Below are 23,302 nucleotides of genomic sequence, written 5' to 3' on the forward strand. Positions count from 1 at the left end.
ATTGTTTTTGAAACGAACAAACTTTTAGAGGAGATAAATGCGTTGTTGCCAACAAAGTACATGATCGAAGAATACGAAGTTTCCGTAAATCACAATATGCTTCTAACAATAATTGACGGAAAAGTTTCCAATGCTTTGACTGAAACTTCTTCCGCACAAAAGTGTTATATTTGTGGTGCCACTCCAAAAGATATGAATAATGAGTTACGGGACTTTACGCCTAACCGAGATAATCTTGATTTTGGTTTGTCTACTCTCCATGCATGGATAAGATGTTTTGAATGCTTGCTTCATATAAGTTATCGCCTCGAAGTAAAAAAGTGGCAGCTTAGGAATGAGGCAGATAAAGAGAGTGTAAAGCTACGTTCCAACGAAACCCAGAATAAATTTAAAAGTGTACTTGGACTGATAGTAGATAAACCAAAACCAGGTTTCGGCAATACCAATGACGGCAACACTGCTCGTAGGTTTTTCGAAAATTCTGAGGGCAGTGCTGAGATTACGGGATTGGATGTAACGATCATCAAAAGATTCGACACTCTCCTTCGCGCATTAGCATCTGGGTACAATATAAATATCCAAAGATTTGAAAAATTTGCGGTCGAGACTAAAAAACTATACATAGATCTCTATCCATGGCTTAATATGCCTGTTACAGTTCGTATTATAAAATCAGCAATTTTACCTATTGGTCAACTTTCTGAGGAAGCACAGGAAGCCCGTAACAAAGATTTGAGACGATTCAGGGATGATAACACACAAAAGCAGTCGCGTGAAGCCACGAATAGAGATCTTATGAATATGTTGCTTATAACATCGGATCCTTTAGTTAACAGTTTTAGGGAGATACCTAAGAAAAAATTTAAAAGTCTGACTTCAGAAGTCTTAAATTTACTGTCCCCCGATAATGTTGAGGAGTCAATAAATACCCCAGTTGTTTCAAGCTTTCACAGTAGTGTTGCTGATGCTCATGACTATTCCACAAGTGACTCATCGAATGAAAGTGATGATAGCGAATAATAACATAATTATAAAAGATAACCTACCCTATAACTTTTTGTTGGATTAGGTTTTATTCAATTTAAATCTATTGTCCTTTCTATTTTGTATGATACTTTACTTTTAAGTTTTTGTAATAAGTAATTTTGACATAATTAATTTAATTATTTACATTGTTATTATTATTATTGTAATTCACTTTTACATTCCTGACTGGTACTATAAAATAATTTTGTAAAAATTGTAGTGCCAGGATAAATACTCAAATAAATACAAAATATGTATGTACATATGTACAGTCACTCACATAAATAAGTAGACACCCCTTTTTGGACAATTCTTACAATCTTCGCTTTCGCAAATTTATTTTAACTACTTTCCCATAAGAAAATTTGTCACGATCTATAACAAAAACTCAATTATATTTAAAAAATGTTTGAAAAATTCGACGAATTTTCATAAAAAATTTAAATTTTTTTTTTCAGAATTTTTTAGAGTATTGAGATTTGTGTTCCATTCAATTTAAGTACAATAAAGTAATATTCTTAAGCCCTTTAAATTTTTTTGGATCTATGTCACTTATTCACATTAGTTACTGTATATGAAATAAGCAAATGTATGCATATGAAGTAAAATTTTGGAAAAAAAATAAAAAAAAGAACATATGGCTGAAAAAAATGACGTAGTTGTAATAAATGACTGCATATGAAACGGAAAATCTTATAAAATAATTTTGTCCAGATAGCTTGTTCTACACGAAACACTGTGCTACGGTTACTGGCGGACAGTTCTTCTCTACTCTAATTTATACCCTTAAGGGGTATTGTTCGAAGGTCCCCTTTGTATCCCAACGGGTGATGCCGTACAGGTCTTTTTTGTTTGATTAATGTCGGGCAAATCACTTTGTACCCCTACGGCTGCTATCGGACAGATAAAACTTCTTCGCCTACGAGTACTGTCGGCTAAGTCGTATCTACTTATATAGGAGTTCTTACCGATTTTAGTATTTTTTTTTTTTTAACTTTAATACAATATTTTTTTTCGGATTGGAATCCTGCGATAATGAAACCTAGGATTACTGGTATATTAGGCTCGATATGCGGCTCCGGATATTTATGAAATAACTAGAAGAGCCGTCAGACGTTGTCCTTTCCTAAATTTGGCCTATCTGCATATATTTTAATAAGATTTTTCCGTCTGACTCTGCCCTCCCCCTCTTCACATTTTCCTAATCCTTTTATTCACTCCACCCTCCGTCTTTTTCGCTTCATCTATCTCCCTCTTCGTCTCATTCTATCTTTTTCTCTTTCTCAATCTCTTTCTCTCTTTTATCTTCTCTCAATTTCTTCTCATTCTTCTGCATCCCTTATTGCCTGTTCCAGAGGGTGGTATGTATTTTATTCCAGTCCCAGTCCCACTCCGAGTCTCAGTCCCAGTCCTAGTCCTAATCCCAGTCCCAGTCCGTCTCTGGATAATATATTACTCTGTACTAAAGCACTCATCAACAGCTTTCATTTGATATCCATATTGTATAAACACTGTCTAGGCATTCAGTGGTCCACGTTTTGGCCTATATCTAGAGACCCTATTCACCCATGGGTATGAAAATTACCCTCTACAAAATTAAAGACTGTCCTGAATTAAGAAAAATGTCATAGTACCTCTAAATCGCGGGCCCCCTCAGGAACTAAATTATCCCAACTGTACCCAAAAGGGACTAGAGGGGATCAATTATATTCCATCGAAGTCAAAAGGGATCAATCGCAGACTACTTCTCTTTGGGGATTAATCGCATGATTTTTTGCAGGGTACCATTCCCGGAAATACAAGTAACACTAAATTTTGATTAATAAAATGTACTCAAGGGAAAATTTTGCCAAGTAATCAAAGAAAAAATATATTAATCAAATGATATACAGTGGAACGATTTCCCGTCATCCCTTGTCAAAGTTTGGTTTTAAAACAATACGGTTTCGGCATTGTGCCGGAGTTTTCAAAAATGCTTATCTTTAGATTGGTGGGTGAAAAAAACTTGAAAAAGTAATAGAACCTTTTTAGGAGATTCAAAAAGATGTAAAATTTTAGCAATATTGGTGTTCCTTAGAAGGAAAATAAAACTTGGCATGGAAAGCCCCATATGTGCATATAAGGATATTATGTGAGCGCAATAAAGTTATTATGAGTTATGAATGTGCACAATTACAGTTTCTTACAGCTGTGTTCACAAAAACGGTAGCCATATTTTATGTTAATTATAGAAAAACGGTATTCGATTGTATAAAAAAAACTATGTATATCAAAAGTTTCAAAATTTTAAACTGAAATATTCAGAAGATTTCAAAATCCCTATAATCTTTTTTAATTTTTATGTTATTATGTTATGTATTATGCACAGTGTCAATGATTAGCATAACGGGAGCCCTTAAAACTACCCCGACAGCAGCATTGCACGCCATTCTATATATCCTGCCTGCAGACCTAATGGGCACAAACATCGCGTTAGCAACTGCAACCAGGCCTAAGGCCTCGGGGCGGCTTGAGCGCAGGCCATAGCAGTGTAGTGCCATCTTATATCGAGCAAACGGAGTATATGGTCCCGTGCCTGAGCTTCGAAAGAAATCTTAGAACCAAAATTGTGAGCCGGAGGGTTGGTGCCAGGGTGGGTGCAGAAATCACAGGAATCTAAATTAATGGAAGGGGTGGGGTGTGCTGCTTACTGCGTCAATCCAGAAATAAGTAGATCCTACAAGCTGCCCAGATTACTGCAGCATCTTTCAGGCAGAAATAATAGCCGTAAGGAATGGAGGATAAATTCTGGAGGAAGCGTACTTAAGCTGCAGTCACGTTAATATATATACTGACAATCAGGCTGTTAAGGAAACAAGAAATGCTCTGGAATGCAAAGAAGCATTGGAAAAACTTCGCTCAAACCGGACCATACATATTTACTGGATTCCCGGTCATAAAGGGATAGAAGGTAACGAAAAGGCCGGTGAGTTGGCAGAGGAGAGTGCAGCACTCGCTGAAACGACAATAGGGATCCCAATCTATTTGCGAGAAATTAAAAGCAGACAGGGGCTGCACATGATCCATCAAGCAGGAAAGTAACTGGTCCTAGAAACAATCAGGAAATGACTCGCAGATAGCCCAGAAACGACAGAGGAATTATAATGGGACCAAGGTAAATAATCTAGAAATAGTCGTAAAATAATAGCGGAAAAGAACAATCCACAAATTATCTAAATATATTCGTAAATAAGCCTAAATATTCTATAAGTTATCTCTAAACTATGCCAAAATAGGTTGCGATGGTCCGAATCATAAGAAGCCATTGTAGTGATTATCTGAGAATACTGCCAATATTATACTGAATACAGTCTCGAAACTAATAGAAAATGATCTAAGGATAATTCCGAAATTCTCTCGTACTAATCTTGACCACAACCCAAAAATTTTACCGAAATTATCCTTCAAAAGAGTACTTAAAAACAACCTTGAAATGTTTTCGGAAATATTTCTGGTATGCCTCGGAGTTAATCCTGCAATAGATACTATATATTCTCAACTCGTCCAGAATTGGTTGAAAAGCTATCTCGAAACAAAACGAAAATAGTTCCGAAATGGTCCTTAATGATCTGAACCCAAATTGGTACAAAAAATAGCCCAAAATCTTCGGAAGGTGTTCCTGAAATTGTACAATAATAGTCCAGAAATGTCTTAGGCCACGTTTACATATGCACCAATCTACCATAAATCGTCAATATGTAGTTAATATGGGCGTTCACATATTTCGCAAATTTTCAGGTTTCTATCTTATTTCGTAACACCCTAGAGATGATTCTAGGTCTAGAAAAAAGTAGGAGTTTCCAAAATTTTTTATAATTTTATATAATTATCGATTAAGTGTTACATACGAAAATGAATATATCCACCTTGTATGTAAACTAGATCTCAAGATATCCAATTTGTTTTGGAAGTTCTAAATTTTCGACCGCTTGTGAGACGAAATCGACCACTATAAACTGGTTGTAATAATTTCGGTATTATTTGTCGCATTTTTTTGAAATAAGAAATTATTGTAATTGTTTTGGTATGCAACTATTGTTTGATCTATTTGAAACTTTTACAAGATTGTTTCGTGCTGACCTAAAAATGCTTGCAAAATAATTTTCGTGAACTTTTCAATTTCACTGTGGTATTTTTTCAGTATGATTCGAAATCATTGTTCTGCTTTTTTTGAATTTATAATCTTATTGACATAATTTTGAGTTTATTTGAGCAATGGCCATGGTGCCATAGAAATATCTGTCATATAATCGTCCTCCGCTGCTATTCAATGCTGAAGAACATTTTTTATTTTAACAGTTTTCATGGCTATTCTTAGGGTGACAGAAATTATGGTTTAGTTAACATCGCTGTGGCTTATGTATGCTGAAATTATTTTTTGTTGATTTTACTATTGGGGCGGTCAATTCAAAATCAACAATTTGTGCGAAGTTGATTCAACAGCTCTTTGCGATGGATATCAATTGACAGAAATTTAATTTGAATTGACTAGAATTTCGGTTAAAATTATTTTCCTTCAGTGTGCTTATATATATTGTGACGAATTTTGGGAAATTCCGTTTATTTGAAACCTTCTGCTAACGTTCGAACCGCTAAACTGTTGAATAAATCACTCCAATATTCTGTATTGCAAAATGGTCTTTATTAGACTACTTTGGGAGTAGTACAATTATACTTCACAACCAATAGCGTGCTTAAATCAAAACTGATTAGTCATACCTCAGCTTGCGCTGCTTTTATACTCTCTGTTGCCTCGTCAGCATATTTCTCCAAAGGCCTAGACGTTTAACCTTCTAGAATCTCCTGCTTGGGTACCAGCGATATACATGTATATTTGTAGTTTATGCGTTTCTCATAGTCATATGCGCGTGTATGTGTGAGTAACTACTTCGGTTGATGACTACATGTGTGTGTGTGTGAGATATCTCTTCGTCGCACAATCACAATATATCGTCACAATATATTCGGGGCGCTATTTTGGCATCTGAACAAAGCTTTTGTGCGAGCTTCCGAGAAAAAAAAGGCGTGATTACTAAGTATTCGTCAAATTCGAGGTGTATATAACGTTTAGAAAACCAATAGTTTAAGTAAACTTAGGCTCGCTCGCCAAGGGGTAGAAGAGATAGTTTAGATAGTTATAGATAAAAAAAATGTATAACTTTCGATAACCAATCGATATTTTTTTGAAGAATTTCGATAACTTTTCAGTAACATATCGAGAACTTTTCGATAGTATATCGACAACTTATAGGTAACGAATTGGTAATTTTGTGATTGTCGAATGATCCATAAGCATAATCGATAACTTTTAGATAACATATCGATCACATACCGATTTAATTTCGATTAATAATCGATACATTTTGTGATACAAAATTTAGAATTAAATAAAAAAAAAACCAATAACTTGCCTTGTCTTGGTTTGCTGTCTGATTTTGCTCATATCAACTCCCATCATCATCATCATCATCTACCTCGACTCCTATTGGAGCATAGGGCCTCGACCACCGACTTAAATCTTATTCTGTTAGGTGCAGTCTCCGAGTTCTTTATCCACAGTTCTGCACTAAGTTTTCGCAGGTGCACCAGGTCGTCGGCTTCCTTGTGGATTCCATCTCAGTGCTTGCCTGGCTATATTTACTGGAGGTCTTCTGAGAGTGTGACCAATCCACGACCATTTACGCTTGGTTATTTCTGTGGCAGACTTAGGTTGATTTGTTCTAGACCATAAGTCGTCATTTGAAATTCTTTCCGGCCATCGAATTTTCAGAATTCGGCGCAGACATTTATTGATAAAAACTTGTAGACGTTTCTGAATTAAAGTTGAGCTTTTCCACGTCTCGCAAGCATAAAGCAGTACTGATTTAACATTCGAATTAAACAGTCGAAGCTTCGTTTTTAAAGATATTTGACTGGACCTCCACACGTTAGTCAGTTGCCATTCTTGCTTTGTTTATGCGAGACTGAACGTCCTCACCTGTACTGCTTTTATTTGAGACAATACTACCAAGATAAACAACAGACTCTACACCTTCGATTTCATTTTCGTCAACCGTCTTGGCCTTGATGAAATACTATAACCGTAATGGCCTTGATGAAATACTATAGCCGCATCTTATGACTTTCGTTTTCGCTGTATTGATGCTTAGTCCGGCATCCTTTGCATGTGTTGTCAGCTTCTAAATTGTGTTGAAGGTCAGTACTTCTGTGACTTAGCAGACAGATATCGTCTGCATATTCTCAGTTCCCTAGCTAAGTGAAAGGCGTCCACTGTACACCGTGTCCGCAATTTTCTGCGTTCCTCATAATCTCGTCTAATGCCAAGATGAACAAGAGCGGCGAGAGTATGCATCCCTGTCGTACCCCGCTTTTAACTTCGAAGAGTTCTGAGAGGCACCCATCGTGACTGACCCGGCACTTAAATTCGGCATACATTGCATTTATAATATTAATTATTTTATTGGGCATTCCTCGGTTTCGTAGTATTTCCCAAATGTGTTTCCTGTCGAGGCTATCAAAAGCTTTTTTAAAGTCAATAAAAAGTAAATAAGCTGATGTTCTGTATTCACAGCATTGTTCGACAATGATTCGGACGGTATTATTAGATCAATCAGATATCAACTCTACTACGTACACTTTTGTCACATTACATTATAGTGTAGTGACTACATCTACGCTTACATTCTGCTTTATAACATAGCGGTAGGCAAAGACACATCAAAAAATTGTTTGAAAATCTATAATGGATATTTTTTATTGTACTCACCTGTAATTTTATTGTTCTAAACGCTTTCTTCCATTTCATATTATCTAGAATAAAAAAAACGTCCATATTTCTCCTTTCACTTTCCTTAGATATGCACTTTATTTTCAATATGTATGCGTTTCTATATAATTCTTTTTGTCTTTCTTAATATTACAATACATTTGCGTTTTTCAATTATCTCTTCTTTTTAAATATAATAAAATATTTTTGCCTTTAAATGATCACAAACTTTTACAATACTTAACCGTTTTTGCGTACAATATGCTAAATCCTACTTACATACATACATACGCCTTAAATTCTATAATACATAAGTTTTCAATAAACTTGCATATATGTATATTAGACTGGGTCGATTTATTAACCGATATCGCGCCAACGATTTTCCGATAGGATTTGGGCTCAGGAAAAAAAGTTCCACTACGCATACCCAAACAAATAATTTTCGAGCCTGCAAAAAAAATGGCGAAAGTGTAAATTTTTCGACCAAAACACTCCCCAAGAACCCAAAAATTATTTTTTTTTTTGGGTATGCGTAGTGGAACTTTTTTTCCTGGGCCCAAATCCTATCGAAAACCCGATGGCGCGAAATCGTTTAACTTTCGTCCATACAAATCAACCCAGGTTATTGTATATATATGTACATATGTATATATATTTAAGTATAGGGTTCAAAAAACAAGAATTCAGTTATTAATTATTTACTATGCAGTTTACATAAATACTCAAAACGCTTGAAAGTAATTTCTTAAATAGTTTTCTAATTTACAAATACAATACACAAAGATTTATTCATAATTGATACGCAATAACAATTAGACTTTTTAATTGCATTGTTGAATTTTAATTATTAAGTGGAAGTAAATTTGTAGTAGCTTAGTAATAAATGGAATGATTTGAGTACGTAATTTAATAAATAAAATATTTAAATATTTGTGTATGTACATTAGAAGTACTTACTTAGTAGTAGGAGTAGGTATAGTAATGTTAAAAAAACGTAGGTATTTACTTGTGCATTCAAAGAGAATGTTTGCCTATTTACAAGAAGATTTATCTAATTGATAATCAAAAAGTACATATCTATGCAGTAATTGTATACGTTTTTGAAAAACACGTTTTTTTCTTATTTTGGGTTTGTTTATAAAATAACTAACAATGTGCACTGCTAGACTTAGGCCCTTACATGGACTGCTGAGTTAAATATCACCCTATCTTGACTGCCGTTGCAAAAACTTTTGAAAAACACCCTGTTTCAGAATTTGTTGCAAAAAAGCCCTACCAGAGCATAACTTAAACTTCTTTTGACAAAAGATAGCACGTTCATGAAATATATTCTCAGACAGGGCATTTTTCAAGCGAATTGGGCCCTTTTGAAAAATTTTCTGAGATAAGGTAACATTCCATAGCAGTGCTCTGCCCCATCCAATAGGTGCGACCGATCACAAATTGCCATCTATGTCCTCTAACGGGATTCTAAGGAAACTTGCATTTTCAACAGGGGTGGATCATAGTGATAGGGATGTTAAAGGCGTTGGTTCCACATTACAATTGAAGAGATGGTTGGTCTCATATGGGGACACATAGCAAACAGGACATACGTTTTGTATGTCGGGGTTGATTCTGGATAGGTAAGAGTTTAACTTGTTACAGTATCCAGATCGAAGTTGAGCTAGAGTAACGCGCGTTTTCCTAGGGAGAGTGCGTTCCTCTTCTACAAGTTCTGGGTATTTTTCTTTAAGAACTGGATTCGTCGGGCAATTTCCGACAAAGAGGTCCGACGCCTGTTTAAGGATATCACCGAGGACCTGTTTATGCTTTTTTTTGCTTCATACGGCTGTGATCTGTGATGCCATATTTCCTCATAATGCTTACGAAGATGACCCCTTAAGCCCCTGGGAGGTGTAGCCTCATCAATCAGATGTCTGTTGGGATGCCCAGGTTTGTGGGTATCCAGCATAAACTGTTTGTTCATCATTTAATTTCTCTCCCTAATGGGGAGTACTTTCGCCTAATTGCGTAGGTGGTGTTCTGAGGGCCGTATTTTGGCAGGCCTATATTTTCTTCCACTCAGTAGTCGTAATATGTAGTTAAACTTCAAAATCGGCATGCATTTATTGTTTAATTTCATTTCAATGGTTTTTTAAAATTTCCCATATCTTGTCTTAGAAATTTTAGAATAAAATGATAACAATGGTTAAAATATAATTTGAAAAAAAAAAAAAACAAAGCTACCTTAACATAAAGTATGGGTATTGGATTGGGTCGATTTGTATGGAAGAAAGTTAACCTATATCGCGCTATCGATTTTTCGATAGGATTTGGGCTCAGGAAAAAAGTTCCAATATGCATACCCAAAAAAATAATTTTTGAGCCTGCGAAAAAAAAATCGATTTTTCGACCAAAATTCTTCAAAATCTCCATAAAAGAAATTTTTTGTTCAAAAAACTGCATTTACCAATTTTGCATTTGCCAGGTTAGGTTAGGTTGAACTGGCCGGTCCATGAGGACCTCACATAGACTGAATAAGTCCGTAGTGTTACCAGCAGTTTGTTTTAACGACCAAACTGAAAACCCCTATCAAAAACCAGGACCTATATTATAAAATACCTCCGTCCTCTTGGCAAATAATAGAAGCTTCCTAGGATTTAAGACACTTGCTACTTCTAGATCTGACATAGCTGGAGTTTTAGCCTGGCAAGCGCAGGGCAAGAGCACAGAACGTGCTCGATCGTTTCCTCCTCCAGCCCGCACTTCCTACATCTGCTATCACTGACCAAGCCTAATTTAAAGGCATGTGACGCCAGAAGGCAGTGTCCAGTCAGAATACCCGTCATGAGTCTACAGTCCTCTCTTTTTAATGATAGAAGCAACTTTGTTAGTCTAAGGTTGTAAGACGTGCACATAATCTTCGACACTTTACAGCCCCGCGCTTGAACCCACGCCTTTCCTGCTTGGCCGATCATGTGCAGCTCTCGCCTTCGCTAATTTCGCCCAGTCTAATTGGGACGTCTACGGAGCAAGCTTCAATGGATGTGCCCTTTTTAGGTAGTTCATCCGCTTTTCATCTATTCCCATATGCCCTGCGACCTAATATAGATGTATGCTCCTCCCTGTCCCGATTCTCTGCAGGGACTACTTACACTCTAACACGCATTTAGATGCTGTGATATGCGAGATTATTGCTTGAATTGCTGCTTAAATGTCAATATAAAAGTTAACACGGCTGCAGCTTAAGATATTCTCTTCCAGGGTTTCTACTGCTTTGGATACGGCTAATATTTCCGCTTGGAAAGCGCTACAGTAATCCGGCAGCCTGTAGGATCTGCTTATTTCCGGATGAGCACAGCATACCGCAGACCCTACTCCTCCCACTACTTTGGAATCATCTGTGTACACATGTATCGCCTCGTCCGCCATTTGAGCACCTTTGCGCCAACCGTCCACCTCTATTGTGGCCTTAAGATCGCCATCGAAGCGCAGATAGGGAATCAGGTAGCCTGTTCGTCTTGTGATTGCCAATTGACCCGAAAAAAATACATAAAAAATGATTTGGAGCCTTGAAAATGAAAATAAATGCATAAAAAATCGAAAAAAATTGATGAAATTTCGCAGGCTCGAGAATTATTTTTTTGGGTATGCGTAGTGGAACTTTTTTTTCCTGAGCCCAAATCCTATCGCAAAATCGATGGCGCGATATCGGTTAATAAATCGACCCAGTCTAATAGGTATATTTTAGTATTTTAGCTCCTTATTGAGAGGGTGATTTTGGAATAAAAAAGGTAATTTCCGAGGTCGCCAAAAGGTTAAAACATTTGGAAAAAAATATGTACCGAAAATTTCGCCAACTGTGCTTTCGTATAAAATATATGTACGGCTTAGTGTGAAAGTCCACAAAGATAGAAAAATTTGCCCCTTTAAATATGCAAACAAAATCTATAATTATAACCTGTTTGCCTTTTAGGGTTATTTAAAGGTTTTTTGACTAAAATGTTAGGACTGTAACCAAGATTTGATACATCGGAAGCTCCCGACTTATTTAGATTTACACCAAACATTTCTTACATGCCTGCAATGTTCGTTTTTACAAAAAGTAGCCATTGAATAAAGCACGAAAATTTGTTGTATACTTCAAGGCGTAAAATTTTGTTAAGCCTCTGTGCTAGTCCACTTTCCTTTTACAGGAAAGCTGTGCTTTCGGCCAAATATTTGTAACAAGAAAGTTAGAGCAACGAAGTTTAAAAAAAATTGATCCTTTAAATATATAAATTGACCTTTTTGGTTTGTGAAATTTTTGACTGTTTAAGACTTACAATAAACTAACGTAACTGCAATGTTTGTTTTCACAGAATATACGAAAAAAATTGTTATCGAAGGAACACGAATTACTGATCGAAAAATTATCTATTTATTTTCGAAAAAATATCGATTTGTTATCGAAAAGGAATCTCTTTTATGATTGAAAAAATAACTTTTTCTATCGATAGAATATCGATCTGTTATCGAAAATATATCGCTTTCTTATAGATGAGTCAACGTAGTCTAATTAATTTTTTCGGTTAGTTACCGACGAATTACAGATGTGCCATCGATTTTATACTAAAGTTTTGTCGCTATCTGTTACATAACAAACCGATGAGTCATTGATAGCAAATCGTAAACAAAACTCCGATAACAAATTGGTAGCACTCTACAACAAATCGATATCTTTTCGATAACAAATCCTAAACTTTTCGACAAAATATCGATGTGTTTGTTTTTCCATAAAAAGTCGATAACTTTCCAATAAAAAATGGACATTTGTTCGATAACTTTCGATGACAAATCTTTAATTTTTTGATAACAAATCGATAAGTTTTCGATGACATACGGATGTTTTTTCGATAACAAATTAATATTTTCTGATAGTAAATCGATATTTTTTCGATAAGAAATTGATAACTTACCGATAACTGTTCGTTAACAATATTTATCGATAACAAGCCGACAGCACTTCGATAACAAACCAATAAAAAGCCGACATTAATTCGATTATAATAAAAGCCCGATAATTTTTCGTATTTATAAATAAATTTTTCCGAACCCTTCTAAGTTATTCCGTAATAGTCCCGAAATTTTCACTAACAATACCCAGCAATAATATGGAAATGGCTGCGGAATCATTCCAAGATAATCCCGTAATGATCTCAAAATAATCTGGACACAAAATTCCGAAATATATTCTAAATTATCCCAAAATGTTTTCTAACATATTTCTAAAATGATCTCGAAATAATACCTAAAACAATCCCGAAAAAATGCAAAATAATCCGGAAATTATCTCAAAATAGTCTCAAAATAACAGTTTCAAAAAAACCTTAGGCTATAAATAACGCTAAACTATCTCAGTGATAGTGAGAAAAAATTTTTTAAATAAAAGTCAATCACTGTGAAAGACAGGCGGTTCTCTGTACCGGAGCGACTCGGGATTTTTCCCGACCTAGGGCTGTCATTTCATTGTAACCCCATTTTAATTTGTTGCATTCCTCCCACAAATTGTCATCTTCCCAGCAGATCCTTGCAGCGGGACTGCGCCGTATTCTCCTGCTCCGAGAAGGTATCGAACCCAATTTCGGACCTGTACCTGGTCTCGGTCCAGAGAAATGGTTTTACTGCGTTTACCGGAAAAGAATATTTTTAGGACGGTCACACTCTTTTCAGTGTGTTGCGTGTAAGGGATGGTTGCACCGGACGGGATGTTCTGAGCGAAACCCAAAAATCCGACGTCCTCGTACTCACTGCTACAACAACCACAACGCAAAAAATTCAAAAATATCTCTTTGTTCTTGTATATCGGCTGTTACTCGTGATAAGCCAAATTGTTTACTATGGTTAACCGCTTTTTGTTGCTGTAGCGACAAGGACACTCCTCGATGGTGCTTTGTTGGATTGAGATCCGATACGTTTTGGTAACAAGCACCATTAAAGTACTAGCCCAACCATCTCGGTAACGATTTAATATGACCACATTAAACATTCTAAGCCATATTGCTCCCCCATCATCTAATTCCATGAGGAACTTGGGGTCGCTAGAGCGTCGCCTGCTAAAAATGTGTATGATATATTCATATTTGTAACGGGATTCGCCTCGCGTAGGTGAGAATTGCGCTTATCAACCTCTTGAGTCCCTTGATTAACCGCTAAAAGCAATCACTGCTCTGCGCTCTTAAACGAGTTCTTTTACCAAGAGGTTTTGGAAAATAATTCAATTCTGTAATGCCATTTGATGCGAAGTTATTCAGAGGCACGGCACAAGAACGTCCAGGGGGAAGGGTGAACACACTCAGTGCGATATTCTTTAGATCTATCTGGGCGCGGTTAGTAGGTGTGAAGAATCATGTGGGTTGCCAGTGAACTCTAACAAAAAAATATTCTAAGTACAATATTGAGTATAGGACTAGGATGCCCATGGCTGCTTTTTACTGCGGAAGGGAGGCCATCGGCAGGAGCTGTGGCCTCTCGCTAAGCATCGTGCACTGGTTTTTACGCGGTGGTAGTCAAGCCAATACTCCTCTACGGGACGTTGGTCTGGTAGAACGCATTGAACACAGCGAGCATTAACAAAATATGTCTGTCGATAATAGGTTGAGCTGACTGGTTTCAGTGGCGCTGTGAGGAAAACGCTCACCTTTGGAAAGGCGGCAGCGGCGCGGGCATTGAAATGGATTATGGGCATAATCCAATCAATTCCAACTTGATTTTAGGCAAAGCACATATTAAGTGCCGACAATCGTCCTCTTCACGGTTTTTATCACCTTCATTCCAGCGAAAGATAAATATTGGGAAGAGAATAACTGGGGCTGTGTACCAGTAATTTGGTTGTGTCGAAGATGGAAGTAAATTTGGTGGCTGGGGTAAGTTCAAGAAAGCTCGCTCACTGCGTTGTCTTTGCAAAGGAAGTAACTGCGATTAAGGCTGCAGCGGATGAGTTGTTATGACACTTTGGTTAGAGAATTACTATTTATACGTTCACCTAATTAAGGCCTAAGCTTTGCGGCGGTACGATTGTGGTTGGTCTGCTTTTGAACAGGAGTCTATGTCTACATGTCTACTGTAAGCCTAGCCATGCGACAACTTCATCACTCAAGTAAAATACTTAGGCAAGGTGCACACGAGGCTACGCGTCATAGACGCTTCAGGCGATATTTGTACGCTTTGATGCCGAACACATGTATTTGAATGGAGAGCTGCATACGAGGCGTCAGCTGCATGAAAGCGACAAAGCATGAAATTTTCGTGTAGCTAAGCGTGCAGCAATGTTGGTCGCTGAGCGTACGTACGCTTGAAAAAAAGGAAGAACAAGATGTTTGTTTGCATTTTTTTGTATGCAAATTTGTGTAATTAGTTAAAAAATGTTACTTTAGTTAATAAAAGTGCGTGAAAGGTATATTACCAAAGCGAAAAAGAGTATTAAACATCACAACAGCTTGGTTAGAAATTGTTGAAGCGTTTAAAAGGCTAGAAAGTGTTGGAAATTAGAAATCACCCTTTTCTCTAGTTCCCAGTGGTTTAAAATTGCCTTTCATAATTTACAAAGGCACGGGGATGCAAACGTTTAATACCTATTTTCCTTTGGTTTCGGGGACGGATATAGCTGAAGAAATTTGATTTTTTATTTTTTTCAATAATTGTTTGCTTTTTGTAGCGACGCTCGAAAGTAGCTTCATGTGCAGATCTTGAGGCATAGAGAAATTGTAGCTATATGAAATATCTTGTACGCGTCTATGACGCGTAGCCTCGTGTGCACCTTGCCTTAGTCAGCCACTGAATAAACTTACGAAAATTACATACTTTTAGGCGCATAATTGTGCATATATTTCCAAGCTCTGCTTTTTGCTAAAATTTTCATCAAAAAGGCAAGGGTTTCAGTGCTTAAACTAATAATAGCAATTATCCATTTTTAGTCGGTAGCATAACTGATGTGACACACCTACATATTCACCACAAAATTAAAAATTTGATCAGTATCAGACAAACTAGCGCGGTCACGCTCGTGTACGCATTGATTTTTTATTATGCAGATATTTTTATAGATATGAGCACAATCGAGCGGCTGTCATACTAGCTTAGTGATTTGTTAGCTACTAATCTGCTTTGCGTTAATTCCGGCTCACAGCCAACTCAAGCTGGAGTCATTGGTGCCGTATGTCGTATCGCTGTATCCGTATCCCTGACGTAATCAGCTGTTTATCGTAACGACGGTAAACCAAAACCCAATTGGTTGGCTGCGATACGGTTACGACCTTAGCGGCACCAATAATCGATTGCATTGATTCTCATAAGGTTGGTCGAATCAGCTGTTAAAAGGTTACCGATACGGTTACCGATAAAGCACCAATGTCTCCAGCTTCAAAGACCTTTTATATAATTCGTCATAAACTATCGATAAACGCTTAAGTCAGAATATTGGGGCAAAATTTGTGATAAGGGTGATCTAGAGCAAATGGTTGAAGGAAAACCTGGGCTAAAAGTATTGCATGAATACTATCAATATCCCCTTTTAAACCCTCGTATATATACAAATCCATGTCTTAATAAGAAAATGTATGGAGTGTGTCAAATTTATTTACCTTTGTTATTTGATTTTTTTTGTGTATGACTTTTATAAGTTGTAAATATATGTGTTTTTGTAATATTATTGGTTTAAATTTCAACAACGCTTACTTTAGTAAATATTGTAATATTTTGCATTTTTAATATTATTGTATATATGTATATATATATTTGTTTTTTACTTTCGCGCAATATATATAAATCATTTTTCAGCTTGCATTTAGTGCATTTTTACGTCTCAGTACATTTTAATTTATGTACATACATACAGATATGAAAGTTTGATTTTGTTTTTGGTTTCTTTAATTTATGTTTATAATTTGGTTAACGCTCACATATTTGCAATTGTATTCGATTGAGCGTGGAACAACTCATATTAACTCAATTATTACTAAATTTATGTTAATTAGTTCATTTAATAACTTATTTAACTTGTTACAATTCAATAAATTACTTACTTTCTTTTGATATGAGCTTTTTGCGACTCTTTGTAATTAATCGATTATACCCTGCAGGAAATATTTGGTGCTTTAGAATATACCAAACGTGCATAATAATACCATAATACAACAACAGTAACCATACAAGACTGTTGATAAAATTTAGTTCGATCATATATATCAATTCGAAGTGGTTTTTTAAATGGTTTTTATTTGGATTTTGGTAGCCAATTGAAATTTCCAATTAAGGCCCCGTTTTTTAGTGCAAGTTCAACTCAGTTTGTCAGTTAAATACGCTTAAACTTGTTCTGCAGTTTTTCAGTCTAATTTAACTGAATTTGAAGCTTAAGTGGTTGATCTGGCAGGGTTAAACTATACTTGACCTATCAGTTATTTGCGTTCGTTCGAAATGGCGTCGTTACCCAATAAGCATTTGGACTTGAGTACCTTTAGTGCTCATGTTAATAACTAGACATACTTCTAAAATCTCAAGAGTTGTTTCCAGTGGCTCAACTCGAGAATTATAGCGTACTCAGCAAAAGAGGGAATTTTTTATAAAGCGAAAAATGCTATTACTTAAGTTGAAAAAGTTTAATTCCCAACTTGTGGTTACCTAACTGGACTCAAATGTAAGATTCCATACTACAGTATTTTCACGAAAATAAAATAAAATATTGTAACGAATTTTGGGAAATTCCGCTTATTTGCAACCTTCTACTAACGTTGGAAATATTAAACTGTTGAATAAATAACTCCACTATTCAATAATGCAAAATGGCCTTTATTAAAGTACTTCAAAATAACACTTCTACTTCTCAACAGATAGCGTGCTTAAATCAAACTCATTCTGCTTCTCAGCTTTATCTTCTTTTATACTCTATGATTTCCTCGTTCGCATAATTCTAGGCGTTTCTATTTCTAGAATTTACTACTCGTTTACCAGCTATAAATTTCTCAGCTATAACTACATATGCACGATGATTATAGCTTCTCGCATAGCCCATGCGCGTGTATATGTGAGTGATACTTCCACAGATGATTGTCTACTTTCAGATATAGATACATGCATGTGTTTGTGCGTTTCTCCCTGCTGCGTGTACATACATATGTGTAGACATAATGATTGATTCGTTTATGTAGATACAAATGACTGTTTGTTTTATTGTTTTTGTGGCCTTATTTACTTAGTATCAGATTAGTGATGTGAGTATCACTTAGTGTCACTAATATTCGGCATAATATGTATACTTTATTTTTGATTAACAACGCATCATTACTTCTATCAACCAGGTGTTTCTTTTTCACTATAAACAGCCGTTGGTTTTGGTGGTACCACCTTGGAGATTTTTTTCAACTCCGCCTTAACTTGACACACAATATAGGATATCAACTGGAGAAATATTTATAATTATAATCGGATTTGAGGCAGCGCACTGGCCTCAATTGGCCCAATGACGCCAGGCTAGTTCTGTTCATTATTTTTTTATTTATTAATTTTATTAAAAATTAAATTTTTTTTTTTGGGCCAGATGGGCAATGGTTTGTCAAGCGTCGAGATCTAAAACTGCTCAGGTACAGAAGAAATATCATCAGCTGAGGGTAAAACTTAAATTAATAGAATATCGAAACAAACAGATAATGATAGTCTTTTTTATAGAAAAAAGGGAGTCCGACATAATGTGTTTGAGTGACTGTTATAATCTTGGCACAAACATCGGAAAGGTTCGTTAAGTTCGAAATTCGTTCTACATTGTTTTAAAAGAATTCATTTGAGAACTGTACATTTCCCAAAATCTCTCAAAGGTTGGATAATAATTTGATAATGATAATCAACTGGAGAACTCTAAATTTTACAAAATTTCTCAAAGGTTGGATAGTTATTGGGGAATGAAGTTGGATATCAACTCGATAACTATCTGGTTTAAGAATAATTAAATAACGATGTTGGATATCACTTTCGGAACTAGATATATATTTCGCTGGAGAAATATTATTTCCATGTTTGTAGGGTAAACAAAATCCAACTGTTGCCGTACCTACAAATTATCTAAATAATAAAAAAAACAGTGTGGGTGTACAAAGCTTAAGCAAACTTAGTTTAAGCTTAGTTTAACCAACTACTGAAAACCCGGGCTTTAATAAGCACAGATCACATTGTTTCTCCTTAATCGCGGGATCTGAAAACTTAGAGCCAAAATAGGCAACTAATTCGGGATGGGTGACAGTTCCAAAAGCAAAGTAGAGAAGCTTTTCAGATGCATCTACTGCAATGGTAGGAACTGTTCGACATTTTTTTTAATCTCCAGACAACAACAGGCTGATCCACCCGTGACAAGATACTGTCAGGTTCTACACAGCTAAATTTTTTTTATGTAAACTATATTTTATATTACTGTTCTCCAAGAAGGAAATTCGACTTAAAATTTTATACCTCAAGCAAGTTTCGATGAAAAATTATCTGAACATCAAAAATGTGAGTCTTCCATTAAACGAACATAACTTGCTTGAAAAAATGTTGGCAGGTATAAATTCGAAACAGTGAAAGGCCTTTTCTGTTGAGAAGCCCGATCTAGGAACAAAAGTGGGCCAGCTTAGAAATCCAACAGAAAATCACACTTGCCGACAAGTGCTACTTTGAACTGAGTAGTATTCTAAGAGGACGACGGAAGAAATGACGCTCCTTCAATCTCTCGTCATATCTAACCTGACGTAAGGCTCGGAATCATTGGCCGGGTCGAATGTGGAAAGATTGATACTTTCGGAAATATTTATCGATTTGGCGAAAATCTTCGAAATAATATCGAGTGTGCCTAAGCATATGCCGTAACAAACATAATGTTCCATGCTTTTAGGCGCAGTGAATGTAATTAAGAATAAAATATGAGGAGCACAAAGATACGCAATATTAGTTACATATATTCAGGACTTATTCATCCATTTCTAGCAGCATGACTGATATATGCCATTAAGTTTGGCGTGGCATATATGAAATAATCATCCGTCTGACAGCCTGACTGGTGGCATTCTTTAAGGCGCAGCACTAAGCTTGCTTTATGAAGAGCCAATATTTCCTTTTTACTGCTCACGATACTTGGCGATCTCTCTGCTGACTTGAGTACTTCGCGATATTGATGGTTATATTATAAAGATTTTTAACATTGCAATTGCCAGTGCGGAATATGTCAAACTAATAAAGGATAATTCTCAATAGAACTCAGCTGCAGCTATTTTTTTAAGATTTCTGCTTTTGGCCCAAATTTTTGTACAAACGTTTGCAGGGTTGGTGATGCATTTCCAATTTGATAAAAAGAAACGCCAATGATTTCCTTCAGTCTCATTGTTTGAGCGTTGTCGCTCCCGCTTTAGCGATTTCTTCATACTTAAAACGCTTAGGAGAGTAAAATAAAGAAAATTGTGTTTTCTTAAATTTTTTTAGCTCGTTATAACCCAGGAAACACTATTTGTTATATTTGATGAAAAATAGTCCACGCTTTAAAAAACATGTCGAAATAGAAATAGTTTTTCGCCGATTAACTTGAATTTTTTAAAGATTTAAAAAAAAAAAAAAAAAAAAATGTTTGTGGAAGAACTTTTCTAGATTATTGAGTAATTCGTATACTTAATTAAGAAAATGATGTTTCGGCGAAAAATTATTGCGATTTCACATGATATGAACTTTAGAGGACAATTTATTCTTTTTAAATGCTTTATTTCGTTTCCATAAAATTATAAATCCAAACGTATCGATCGATTGTCAGAAAACCTATGTAAAAGTATTTAAAAAGCCTTAAAATATGCAGTATTAAGTTGTTTATCGTTCGTGCTTCCCATTTTTTTCAGCAATTATTACTATGTAGTAATACTAAATACTAGTAATAATACTACTACTACTTTAACTGATGTTTAACCTGAGCTTAAACGGCCGATCTGGCAGAGTTAAACGCTATTTAACCTATCGGTGATTTGCGTTCGTTCGAAATGGCGTCGAATATACCCAACAAGCATTTGGGGCTTGAGTACCATTAGAGTTGATGTTGATAACTAGCATACTTCTAAAATCTCAAGAGTTGTAAGGAAACAGTGACTAAACTTGAGAATCATTGTTTACTCAGCAAAAGAGGGAATTTTTTATAAAGCGAAAAATGCTATTACTTAAGTTGAAAAAATGATAGTTTCTAACTTGTGGTTCTTTGATTGGACTCAAGTGTAAGATCCCAATACTACAGTAACGAAAATAAAATAAAATATATATAATTTATTTTTGATAAATTACGCTTCATTACTGCTATCAATTAAGTGTTTATTTCTCATAATAGATAGCTATTGGCTTTAATGGTACCACCTTGGAGATTTTTTTTCAACTTCACTTCAACTCGATATCCAATTTAAGATATCTACTGGAGAAACGTGTTGAATATTCATTTGAGAACTGTACATTTCTCAAAATCTCTCCAACGTGGGATAATAATTTTGAAAATGCTAATGACGTTGGAGACCCACTCGAGAACTCTAAATTCTGCAAAAATTCTCAAAGGTTGGATAGTGATTGGAGAATGAAGTTTTAAATCGACTTGGGAACTATCTTGTTTAAGAATAACTAGATAATGATGTTGGATATCGCTTCTGGAACTAAATATATATATCGTTAGAGAAATATCTTTAAAATGTTTGTTGGGTAAGCAAAATCCAGCGTAAAAATCGTATCTACAAATTATCTATATAATAAAAAACCAATGTTGCCGTACAAAAAACCTATCCCAAAATCGGCCTTAAAATGTGACTGAAAAACTGTTCAGTAGTTTAACTGGAGTTTGACTTTAAGCAAACTTAGATTAAGCTTAGCTTAATCAACTACTGAAAAACCGGGCCGAAGAAGATTAATACCGTATGTTGCATACTTTTAGGCGCAGATTATAGAATTGCTTAATTTTTAGCCATGCAGTCTGGGAACTTGCGTATTAAGGATGCAAAAAAAATTATGAGAGGTTTGAAGATTTTTACTTTAGTATAATTTTTTTACTCGCAAACGAAAGATAAAGAATATCTATGGAATGGACGTTGTTACTTCCTGCAGGGTGTTACTTTTCGTGTTTTGAGAAATTAAAAAAAATTAATAGTATCACTATTTGCGTAGTAGGCTTTAATAATTATAAATACATACAAATACTGCTCATCGTGTATTGGGTGTGCGGGTGTATGCATGTGTGCGTATGTGTATACCAATTAGCCTCCTCGAACGCTTTTCCATAACGTACTCCGCCTACATACATGCATATGTACATTAAATATCTAGATTATAGGATATGTGTGCGCGAGTATGTTGTCCTTTTGACCACACACAAAAATTTATATATATTTTCCGGCGCACCCAGCTTTGCTGTTGTAATTAAAATTTTGAAATGATTTTCCCAAAATAGCTCTCCACTCACGCTCTAATTCAAAACGATATAAATATCTAATAATGTGTTTGCTTTTGTTGTAATTGTTGTTGTTGTTCTTGTTGCCGCTTTTGATGTCGCAATTTTTGTTGTTGCTGCTTTTGTTGTTGTTGATATTGGAGTCGTTGTGTTGACTCATCCGATGATTCCGGCATCATCATATCCGCCATTTTGATTAGCTACACTTCCTCATAACTGCGACACTTGGGCACTGGTCCCGACCAATTACCATCCGGTTGACATTTCGGACGTTCTGGTGGTCCATTCTCGCTGTATTGCACAAAACCGGGTCGACATTGTACGCTCAGGTAATCACCGGAATCATAATTAAATTTGAGTGGTGCTATTAAACCATTTGGCGGATCGCCGGGGTAAGGACATTGAGATTTGCCTGGAAAATGAATGAAGTTGGATGGATATTGTTGCCGATGGGGGTGGGAAAAACGTACATAGTAAGGCAGTGATATACGTATGTAGATGACTTATATAGATGTTAATAAATATATGTAGAGTTATACATATTTATATGTATTGGTATGCAGGTATGAGTGCGATTGCTATTTTGCTAGATGACTTTTATAATAGAACACACATACATCGATATATATCAATAAATACAACATTTCTCGAAACATATTTCATTCCAAAGTGCAATAGCTCCCTGTATTTATGAGTTTTATAAAGAAACTTCGTAAATAACAGTTATTTTTGATTTCATTCAATTATGACGACCTTTATTTTGTATGTGTTTTTTTGGCAAAATAAAAATCTAACTATCTAAATTCCTACAATTGTTTTTAATTCGACAAGCCAATTTTTTTTTAAGTTTACAAGCGCAGTATTTTGTAAAAATAAGAATTTTAAATTGTTTTTTGTTTTTTTTTTTAAATAAAGAATATTTAAAATTTATGAGGCTTGAATAAAATGAGGAAATTTCCAGAATAAAAAAAATTATTTTTAAGCTTAGGATTAAAGGAAAGAAGTTCTTTATCGCCCATAATGAT

The 23,302-nt window shown here is 35.5% G+C and overlaps 1 protein-coding gene across 10 annotated transcripts in view; it reads right to left on the bottom strand.

Annotated features, from left to right (window-relative positions):
- Positions 1-8,446: 8,446 nt before the first annotated feature.
- The window catches only part of hig (hikaru genki), a 121,102-nt gene continuing 106,246 nt past the window's right edge, over positions 8,447-23,302 (bottom strand). For all 10 annotated transcript variants that reach the window (XM_067775166.1, XM_067775168.1, XM_067775158.1 and 7 more), the window contains one exon: positions 8,447-22,689. In XM_067775166.1, coding sequence (XP_067631267.1) covers positions 22,478-22,689 — 212 coding nt within the window. In that variant the 3' untranslated portion in view covers positions 8,447-22,477. The remainder of the gene's footprint in view (positions 22,690-23,302) is intronic.

Source organism: Eurosta solidaginis, chromosome 3 (genome assembly GCF_040869045.1).
Source record: "Eurosta solidaginis isolate ZX-2024a chromosome 3, ASM4086904v1, whole genome shotgun sequence".
In the NCBI taxonomy this organism is placed as follows: domain Eukaryota; kingdom Metazoa; phylum Arthropoda; class Insecta; order Diptera; family Tephritidae; genus Eurosta; species Eurosta solidaginis.